This window comes from Nicotiana tabacum, chromosome 23 (assembly GCF_000715075.1).
Source record: "Nicotiana tabacum cultivar K326 chromosome 23, ASM71507v2, whole genome shotgun sequence".
Lineage (NCBI taxonomy): Eukaryota > Viridiplantae > Streptophyta > Magnoliopsida > Solanales > Solanaceae > Nicotiana > Nicotiana tabacum.
In genome coordinates this window covers 74,882,449-74,893,985 of record NC_134102.1, presented here as the reverse complement: position 1 = coordinate 74,893,985, position 11,537 = coordinate 74,882,449, and the positions used below count along the sequence as shown (strand labels likewise).

The following is an 11,537-nucleotide window of genomic DNA, read 5'->3' as shown; positions in this document are numbered from 1 at the left end:
TGGAACCTTTTCAGAACTATAAACATATTCAGACACACAGAAGAAGGCTAGGTATGGAAGCTGCTATGTGTAACATCAATGGTAAAATCTGTTTGTTCTTTGATGTATTGACTAAATGGGAAGTAGTGAATGACATTGAGCAACATGTCACAATTAGAGTTTGTCATTAGGACATTTGCAAACAAATAATGATGACTTTTGTGAATGCTAAATGCTCATCTTTAGAGAGGCTTGAACTGTGGGATAACCTGTATTATTTGGCAAGTAACATGGAAATTCCTTAGGTAGTTGGAGGAGACTTTAATGTTCTAATGGCTAAGGATGAGAAGATAGGCGGGCTACCAGTCTATCCACCTGAATATGAAGACTTTGCTTGTTATGCCAATTCCTATGCTTTGTTTGATGTTGGCTACAAAGGCAGTCCCTTCACCTGGTGGAATGGTCGACCAAACTCAGAATACATCTTCAAAAGATTAGATAGAATATTTTTCAACCAACATTTTCAACAACTATACCCCAGAATTAAAGTTGAGCATCTTATCAGAACAAGATCAGATCATACAACACTATTGATGTCTTGTGGTGTAAAGTCTATGCAGTTTGTTAAACCTTCCAAGTTTCTTAACTTTTGGATAAAACATGACACATTTCTGGATGTGGTAAGGCAGAACTGGCTTGCAGATTTCATGGGTAGCCCTTTCTTGATATTCAAGCAAAAAGTTAAAAAGAGTTAAAACTGCCCTGTCTCACTGGAGTATGCTAACATATGGTGACATATTCAAGCGAATTGCAATTAGAGAGGATATTGTTAGAGTGAAAGAGATTTTATTTGAAAAAGATCCAACAATTGAGAATAGGATAGTTCTCCAAAAAGCTCAAGTTGAGCTAAAGAAATATATTAGCTTCAAGGAGAAGTTTAGGAAGAAAAAGGCAGGTATGACTTGGTTTGATGAAGGTCATAGGAACACATTTTCATAATTATGTCAACGGCAAGAGGCAGAAGCTTCAGCTCATACGAATTCAAAGATCAAATGGTGCTTGGCTAGAATCGCAAGAGCTTATGTCTTCAGCTGCAGTAGAATTCTTCAGAAGATAGTTCACACAGGAAAGTGATCCTACAAACTTTGACATGCTTAACAATATACCTGCTATGGTGACTATGGAACAAAACATGGAACTGTGCAGATTCCCATCATTTGAAAAAATGAAGCAGGCAGTTTTTACTCTAAGTGGAGACAGTGCCAGTGGACCTGATGGTTTCACTGGACTATTTTATCAATATTGCTAGGAAATTTTGGAGGCTCGTCTCTACCAAAATCAGTCACACACACAAATCTAGTTCTGTTGCCTAAAAAACCTCATGTTGAAACTTTTGCAGACTTAAGGCCTATAAGCCTAAGAAACTTTATCAACAAAGTGTTCTTTAAGATAATGCATGACAGGTTGGAAAAGATCCTCCCTTCTTTGATATCACCATACCAATTCGGCTTTGTGAAGGGAAGAAGAATTTTTGAAAACATATTACTCACACGGAAAATTGTTACTGATATCAGGTTGAGAGGGAAGCCAGCTAATGTTGTGATTAAACTGGGCATGGCTAAGGCTTATGATAGAGTTTCATGGCAATACCCCCTTCATGTATTGAGGAGAATGGGATTTGCTGAACATTTCATAATCATGATCTGGAACTTGCTAGCTAACAATTGGTACTTTGTCCTCGTTAATTGTCAATCATCTGGTTTCTTCAAATCAACAAGGGGAGTTAAGTCCTAACAAGAACAATGAACAAACTGTTTGACGACAAGAAATTCATATGGTATGGCATGCCAAAATGGACTGATCCTTTGAACCATTTAGAATATGCTGATGATATAATCATCTTCACTTCAGTGAACACATACAGTCTGGGTAAAATTGTTAAGGTTCTCACACAATATGACCAAACATCTGGACATCTAATCAACAAGTCCAAGAGCTCATACTACATGCATGCTAATGTAGCTATACAATTGGTTGACAGTGTTTGTTCAATCACTGGTTTTCATAAAGGAAAGTTCCCCTTCACTTACCTAGGCTCTCCAATTTTCTACACAAGGAGAAGAAAAGAATATTACAATGACCTTGTTTAGAAAATGAAAGCCAAATTACATTCCTGGAAAGGTAAGCTGTTATCTTTAGAAGGTAAAGCCACTCTCATATCCAGTATGCTACAAAGCTTACCAACACACATACTTTCAGTTTTGGATCCACCTAACAACGTCATTGAACACATGCAAAAAATATTTGCCAGGTTCTTTTGGAGTACAAAATAAGAGGGGAGGAGCATACATTGGCAAAGTGGAAAAATCTTTGTCTGCCTAAGAAGGAAGGAGGGATTGGCTTCAGATCCTTATTTGAGGTTTCAAAGACCCTCTTTGCCAAACTGTAGTGGAGATTTAGGACAACAAAACCATTGTGGTCGAATTTCATATGGAATAAATATTGCAAAAAAAGAGCAGCCGACTATGGTACAATTCACACAGGGATCACATGTGTGGAGAAAAATGATTGAGGCAAGAGATCAGGTGGAACATGAAATATTATGGGTGCTGAATAGAGGTACTATTAGTATTTGGCATGAGAATTGGACTGGTCTGGGATCACTTTATCATGTAGTACCACAGGAATTCTTCCAGGTCTGCCAAGCGGTGGGCCTCGCGTCCCAGCTCATGAGGCCAAGTAAGTTTTCGGCCCATTTCTCCTTTTTATAACCCTTCCACTCTTTAAAAACACACACACACACTTAAAATACAACCCACGCCCAGCCCATCCCCAAAACAACTCTGCCTCACTCTCTTTTCCCTTCTCTCTGCTAACCTCTCTCTCCACTCCAAACACTGCCAGCCCCTCCATTCTCTCTTTCATGTCACGACCCAAAATTCCCACCCTCGGGACCATGATGGCGCCTAACATTTCACTTGTTAGGCAAGCCAACGTTATATATAGTTATTAACCATTTTTAACACTTCAAGTTAAATGAAACTGATAAGCTGAATAAACTGAAATAGAGTAAATCTAGCAAATTATTGACCAAATGATTCAAAATAAGCTTTAGAAACTACCAACAAATGAAAGAGGTTCAATTTAGATCATTTTTGAAATAGTCAACAAAAGTCAACCCCGGGCCCGCTTGGTCAAAATCGAGATTCGGACCAAGACCCGATCACCCATTCACCCCTGAGCCCGATTATGTGATTTGTTTCAAAATCCAACCCCAATTCGAGGTCTAAATCCCAATTTTACAAAAATCTCCAATTCTACCCAAATCCCTAATTTCTACCATGAAAATCCTAAATTTGATGTTTAAATCTCATGAAATGTAATGGGTAATTAAAAAAATGGATTAAAGTTATTTACCAATGAATGTAGGAAGAAAAGTCTCTTGAGAGATTGTGAGATGAGCTAAATCCCGTTTTCCCCCTCTTTTACCCAGCTGCGGATGTCGCCATTGTGAGCACCGCATTTGCAAGACAAGGGTCGCAAATGTGAACCCTGTCATAGAAGAGGAAAAGTCACAAATGCGAACACAGAACCATCGCAAATGCAAAGCAGCACACTAGTGGTCAGTGATCGCAATTGTGACCACTTCCTTCGCAAATGTGAAGGTCCACTGTCCGCAAATGCGAACTATTTCTCGCAAATACGAGATTCACCCAGCACAACCATGCTAGCAAATGCGAAATATTCTTCACAAAAGCAATGCTCGCATTTGCAAGACAGGCCTCGCAATTGCGATATCTGCAACAGAGCACCATCACTAGTATTGCACCAGCAGACTTTTCCTAAGCAAAACTCATCTGAAACACGTGCGAAACTCACCCGAGCCCTTCGGGCTCCAACTCAAACATGCACACAAGTGTAATAACATCATACAAACTTTCTTGCGCAATCAATTACCAAAACAACACCTAAATCTATGAATTGTTCCTCAAAACGATTGAACTTTCAAAATGGAACTCAAGAACACTAGAATCACATTTAAGTGTCCGAATCATGTCAAATGAATTCTGAATTGAACCAAATTTTGCAGACAACTTTCAAATAGCAATATGGAACTATTACAAGTTTTAACATCAAAATCTGAACCCGTTAGCTAAGAAGTCAACTTTCGGTCAAACCATGTATTTCTTCTTCTTTCAAAAATGCTTGTTTTCGGCAAAATGAGTCAACACAAGTTAGGGACTCCTAAATTCAATTTCGGGCATACGCTCAAGTCCCAAATTACGATACAGACCCACTAGGATCGTCAAAATACTGATCCGGGTCCATTTACCCTAATTGTTGACCGTAGTCAACTCAAGTCATTTTACAAAAATTCATATTTTTTTAAATTTTTAACATAAGAATGTTCCAGAAAAAGACTCAGACTGCGCACGCAAATCGAGGAACACTAAACAAAGTTATTTATGGTCTCAAAACACTAAAATAAAGGCTAAATCTCAAGATGAAATATCGGTCATCACATACTCCAGCTCTAATATAAACATTCGTCATTAAAAAAAGGACATAGAAAAGTACCTGGACTGGTGAAAAAGTGTGGGTATCTACTCTGCATATCGGACTCGGACTCTCATATGGTTGCCATGATCGGTTGACCTCTCCACTACACTTGAACTGAAGGTTAAATCTTAGACCTCAACTTCCGAACCTGCCGGGCTAGAATGGCCACCGGTTTCTCCTCATAAGTCAAATCCTTATCCAATTGGACTGAGCTGAAATCTAACACATGGAACGGATCACCATGATACTTCCGGAGCATAGATAAATGGAACACTTGATGGAATGATGATAAACTAGGTGGAAAGACAAGCATGTAAGCCACCTCACCCACCCTCTCAAGAATCTCGAAGGGTCCGATATACCTAGGGCTCAACTTGCCCTTCTTTCCAAACCTCATCACACTCTTCATGGGTGAAACCCGAAGCAATACCCTCTCTCCGACCATGAATGCAACATCACAAACTCTATGATCGGCATAACATTTTTTCCTGGACTAATTTGTGCGATGTCGATCCTGAATCATCTTGACCTTTTAAAAGGCATCCTGCACCAAATCGGTACCCAACAACCGAACCTCTCCCGGCTCAAATTAACCAACAGGTGAACGACACCGCCTCTCGTATAATGCCTCATAGGGAGCCATTTGAATACTCGATCGGTAGTTGTTATTGTAGGCAAATTCCGCAAGCGGCAAGAACTGATCCCAAGAACCTGCAAAATCCATAACGCAAGTGCAAAACATATCCTCCAATATCTGAATGGTGCACTTGGACTATCCGTCCATCTGGGGGTGAAATGTTATACTCAACTCAAGCCATGTGCCTAACGCATGCTGTACGGCCCTCCAAAAATGCTAGGTGAACTGCGTACCTTGATCAGAAATGATCGACATTGGCACACCATGAAGGCGGACAATCTCGCAAATGTAGATCGCAGCCAACCGCTCTGAAGAATAGGTAACTGCTACTGGAATGAAATATGCCGACTTGGTCAACCTTTCCACAATCACCCATATCGCGTCAAATTTATTCTGAGTATGTGGGAGCCCAACAACGAAATCCATGGTAATACGCTCCCACTTCTACTCAGGAATCCCAAGCCTCTAAAGCAAACCACCAGGCCTCTGATGCTCGTACTTTACCTGCTGACAGTTCAAACATCGTGCAACATATGCAACTATATCCTTCTTCATTATTCTCCACCAATAATGTTGCCACTAATCCTGATACATCTTGGCGGCACCCGAATGAATGGAATACCGCAAACTGTGGGCCTGCTCAAGAATCAACTCACAAATTCCATCCATATTGGGCACACAAATCCGACCCTGCATCTGCAAATACCCCATCATCTCCAACAGTAACTTGCTTGGCACCGTCGTGCCGCACCGTGTCCTTAAGTACAAGCAAATGGAGATCATCATACAGACGCTCTTTGATGCGCTCATACAAAGAAAACTAAGAGACCATGCAAGCTAGGACATTATTGGGCTCCGAAACTTCTAACCTCACGAACTGATTTGCCAAAGTCTGAACATCTGATGCTAGTGGCCTCTCACTACCAGAATATACGCAAACCTACCCATACTCACATCCTTTCTACTCAAGGCACCGGTCACCACACTGGCCTTCCTGGGATGATACAAAATGGTGATATCTTAGTCTTTCAACAGCTCCAACAACTGTCGCGGACTCAAGTTGAGATCCTTTTCCTTGAAAAAATATTGTAGACTCTGATGATCCGTGATAACCTCACACGACATGCGGTAGAGGTAATGCCTCCAAATCACCAGTGCATGAACAATGGTTGCCAATTCTAAGTCACAAACAGGGTAATTCTTCTCATGAACTCTTAACTGCCACGACGCGTACACAATCACCCTGCCATCCTGCATCAATACTGCACCAAGCCCAATGCGAGATGCATCACAATACACCATATAAGATCCTAAACCTGTGGGTAATACCAACATTGGCGCCGTAGTCAAAACAGTCTTGAGCTTCTGAAAACTCAACTCACACTCGTCTAACAATCTAGATGGGGCATCCTTCTGGGTCAATCTAGTTAACGGGGCTGCTATGAATGAAAACCCCTCCACAAATTGACGATAATAACCCTCCAAACCCAGGAAACTCCGAATCTTTGTAGTTGAAGTAGGTCTATGGCAGTTCTGAACTGCCTCAATCTTCTTAGGATCCACTTTTATGCCCTTGGTCGATACCACATGCCCCAAAAGGTGACCAAGTCCAACCAAAACTCACACTTTGAAAACTTGGCATATAACTGACTATATCTCAGAGTATGAAGCATAACTCGAAGATGTTGCTCATGCTCCTCTCGATTGCGTGAGTACATCAAGATGTCATTAATGAATACGATCACAAAAGAATCCAAATAGGGCTTAAATACCGGTTCATCAAAACCATAAATGTTTTTGGGGCATTTGTCAACCCAAATGATATCACTATGAACTCATAATGTCCATACCAAGTCTGACAAGTTGTCTTAGGGACATCCGATGCCCTAATCTTCAACTAATGGTAGCCAGACCTCAAATTAATCTTCGAAAACACCTTGGAAACTTGAAGCTGATCAAATAAGTCATCAATCCTCGGCAACGGATACTTGTTCTTGATAGTGAGTTTGCTTAACTATCGATAGTCTATACACATCCTCATCGAACCATCTTTCTTCTTCACGAACAACATGGGAGCACCACAAGGCTAGACACTAGGTCTAGTGAATCGCTTATCAAGTAAATCTTGCAATTGCTCCTTCAGTTCCTTCAACTCAGGCGGAGCAATACGGTATGGTGGAAAAGGAATGGTCTGAGTGCCCAGAGCCAAATCAACACAGAAGTCAATATCTCTGTCAGGTTGCATCCCCGATAGATCTGCAGGAAACACCTCTGGAAACTCACGCACAAATGGTACCAAATCCATGGAAGGAACCTCCGCACTAGAATCACGAATATAGGCCAAATAAGGTAGACATCCCTTCTTGACCATACGACGAGCCTTGATATGAGAAATAACCTACTGGTAGAATGGACAAGAGTCCCCCTCCACTCTAATCAAGGCAACCCCAGCATGGCTAAGTTCACTATCTTGGTGTGAAAATCCAATATAGCATGATAAGGTGATAGCCAATCCATGCCTAAAATAACATCAAAGTCTACCATATCAAGAAGTAAAAGATCTACACTAGTCTCAAGACTCCCAATAGTAATCATAGACGAGCGATAGACACGTTCTACAATAATAGAATCTACCACAGGCATGGACATATACACAAGAGCACTGTAAGAATCACGAGGCATAACCAGATATTAAGAAAAATAGGATGACACGTCGGAATAAATAGAGCCCAGATCAAATAGAACTGAAGCATCTCTATGGAAAACTGGAACAATTCTAGTGATAACAGCGTCAGATGACTCGGCCTCAGGTCTAGCTGGGAATGCATAAAATTAGGGTTGGGCCCCACCACCCTGACCTTTGTCTCTCGGATAGCCTCTTGATGGCTGTCCTCCACCTCTAACGGCCTGACCTCCACCTCTAACATCTTGACCTCCACCTCTAGCAGCCTGACCCCTGCCTCTAGTTGGTTGAGCGGGCAGTGAAGAAACTAGTGACATAACCATGGCACGAAAACTCTGTTGCGGTATGCTGCTCAACAATCTCGGGTAGTACCTCTTGATATGATCGGTAACCCCACACTCGAAATGCCCCTCCTGCTACTGTGGCTGCTGAAGCTGAAGCTGACCCAAACAGGCCGGATAACCACGGTGATAGCTCTGGATCGGAGGTGCACTAATAGGAGATGATGGTGCACTATAGATTGGCTGCCTAGGATGAGATACATAAGGATCACGACTACCCGAAGCACTGTGGTATGCCTGAAGCGCTGACTGAAATAGCCTAGGAGGAAGGCCTCTACCAAAAGTACCCCTACCTCCAGATGAGGCACCACTGAAACCACCGGAATGACATGTCCTCTTATAAGAAACCGGCCCCCTCTCCTGACCATGAACCATCTCGATTTGTCTAGCAATATCTATGACCCTATGGAAAGAAATATCAATTCCAGTCTCCTTGGCCATCTGTAGCCTAATAATGAAGGTGAGCCCATCAATTAATCTCCCCATTCCCTCCCTCTCAGTAGGGAGTAAAATAATGATGTGGCGAGCTACGTCCACAAATAGTTACCAACTTGTCATGACCCAAAACCCCGCATGTCGTGATGGTGTCTACCGCAATACTAGGCAAGTCGATAAACACAATAATCACGCAACTTTAAATTGAAAACATACTGAAATAAGCCTAATAGTGAACATCTCAAAATAACTAATAAGAAAATACCGCAACTCAATACTAAATCCCCTAGAATTCGGGCGTCACTGAGTACATGAGCATCTAAATGACAATACAGTCTAACTACTAAAACAACTGTCTAGAAAGATAGAACAACCCTAATAAACTAAAAAGAAGGAGAGTCGAGGTTTGCGGACGCCAAGGCAACTACCTCGAAAGTCTCCAAGCAACTGAAGCTCTAAACCTAGCAACCGTCGTGTCCTGAAGTACCTCGATCTGCATATAAAGTGCAGAGTGTAGTATGAGTATAACCGACCCAATGTACTCAATAAGTAACGGGACTAACCTTGGGCTGAAAGCAGTGACGAGCTCAAATAGGTACAGTCCAAATCCAAATTTTTAACAGTACATATATGACAGGAAGAATGACAGTAATATCTTAGAGAAAACTCATAATTAGTTTGTACACAGTACATAAATGTAGACATGCTTTCAAGTTTAACAGTTTAAGTTCAACACAGATAAAATATGACAAGTATGATATGAGGAATGTTACATCTCTATATCTACATGTCAAATGTGCATGTCATATGTAATGCGTCACAGTGATAACCTCATGTACTCACACTCTCAGAGTACTCAATCTGACTATCTCAAATCTCACTCATCACACTCAGTCACTCAGCATTGTACGTTACCTACACTCACTGCTGGTTTGTTAGACTCCGGAGGGGCGGATCCTGCCCAAGCACTAATAAAACCTGTTGCGCCGCACAACCGGATCCCATGATGAATCAATAATACTTGTTGTTACGTACATTTTGATCCCATCATGAATCAATAAAACTTGTTGCGGCGTGCAGCCCGATCCCATCAATATTACTCACAATCAGGCCCTCGGCCTCACTCAGTCATCAATCTCTCCAGTCTCTCAGGCTCACAACACTCATGCCAATCAGCCTAAAACAATGATAAATGATGTAACAATAAATGATAATAGAAATTGAGATATGATATGAAAATGATGAATGTGACTAAGTACATAATAGCAATTTAAGAAAATAACTTAACAGCAAAGAACAACCTCTATGGATCCCAACAGTACCAGCATATAGCCTAAACATGATCTCTAACATGAATCACAGCTTAATTTCTCTAACACATGGAGTATACATGAATAATAACAAAATTAAATAACTACACAGTTCCACAGAATCAACCGAGTCACAATTACTACGGTGCACTCCCACACGCCCGTCACCTAGCATGTGTATCACCTCAACACCAACCACATAACACATATTTCGTGGATTCATACCCTTAGAACCAAGTTTAGAAGTGTTACATACATCAACTCACGCAAATCTCTACACAACAAGACCTTGCCTCGCGAATCGGCCTCTGAACAACTCGAATCTAGCCAGAAACAACTTAATACAATCTACACAAGCTATTGTAATCAATTCCATATGATAAATCTAAGTTCTTTAACAAAAAGTCAAAAACTCAATCCAAAAGTAAACCTCTGGCCCACATCTCAGAATCTAACAAAATTAACAAAATCTGAACACCCATTCAACAACGAGTCCAACCATACCAAAATTATTCAATTCTGACATCAAATCGTCACTCAATCCCCAAAATCTTACTCTCCAATCCCTAGTCCAAAATTCCCCAAATTCCACCTTAAAACACATAATGTAGGTGGTAAATTCAATGGGTATTCAATATTAATAGATAAAAACAACTGAAAGTTGCTTAGCTCTTGAATTCTAGTGAAACCCCTCTCAGAAATCGCCTCCAACCGAGCTTGAAAAGTACAAAAATGAGAAGAACCTCAAAACCCTCGATTTTATATTCTGCCCAGACATTTTTGCACATGCGGATTCCCCAGTCGCACCTGCGGCTCCGCTTCTACAGAAAAAAGTGCACTTCTGCGGAAAAAAGTGTACTTCTGCAGAATCCACTTACGGACCCGACCAGCCATACCTGCGGCCCAACCCTCACGCCTGCAAGACCACTTCTGCGCATCCGCACCTGTGTATTCCTCTTCGCTTTGGCGATCTCCAGCCACCTCTTAAACAAACGTTCATCCTCAAACAGGTCTAGAACCAACTTGTCAAGACCAGAAATTCCCCCTCCCCCCCCGAGGACCGTGATGGCGCCTAACATCTCACTTGCTAGGCAAGCCAAGGTTAGATATAGTTATTTACTATTTTTAACTCTTCAATTTAAATAAAACCAATAAGTTGAATAAACTGAAGTAGAGTAAATAAACTAATAAACTGTGATATCCAAATACAATCCCAGAACTGGTGTCAAGAATACACAAGCGTCTAGAGTACTACAAATAATAGTCTGAATAAAAACATAATTTTTTGAATCGAAATAAACATCTATGGTAATGTAGAAGGGGACTTCAGGGCTGCGAATGCTATGCAGTTGTACCTCAAGTCTCTGTCAACAACAAGATCCGAGCAAATCTACTGGACGCTGCTAGGACCTACTCTGAAATATGCACAAGAAGTGCAGAATATAGTATGAGTACAACTGACCCCATGTACTCTGTAAGTGCCGAGCCTAACCTCGACAAAGTAGTGACGAGGCTAAGGCGGGTCACTTACAATAACATGTACGTAGTAGTAATAATAATAACAGGGAAGGAAAAACAGGAAATGAAAGTAA

General features: G+C 41.2%; 1 protein-coding gene across 1 annotated transcript; it reads left to right on the top strand.

Moving 5' to 3' along the window:
* Positions 1-1,781: 1,781 nt before the first annotated feature.
* Positions 1,782-2,129, top strand: LOC142177220 (uncharacterized). The gene has a single exon (XM_075245689.1). The coding sequence runs from the start codon at positions 1,782-1,784 to the stop codon at positions 2,127-2,129; it is 348 nt and encodes a 115-aa protein (XP_075101790.1).
* Positions 2,130-11,537: the final 9,408 nt, after the last annotated feature.

Coding starts and splice junctions, on each gene's coding strand:
- LOC142177220 (XM_075245689.1), top strand. CDS start 1,782: ATGAACAAACTGTTTGACGACAAGAAATTCATATGGTATGGCATGCCA.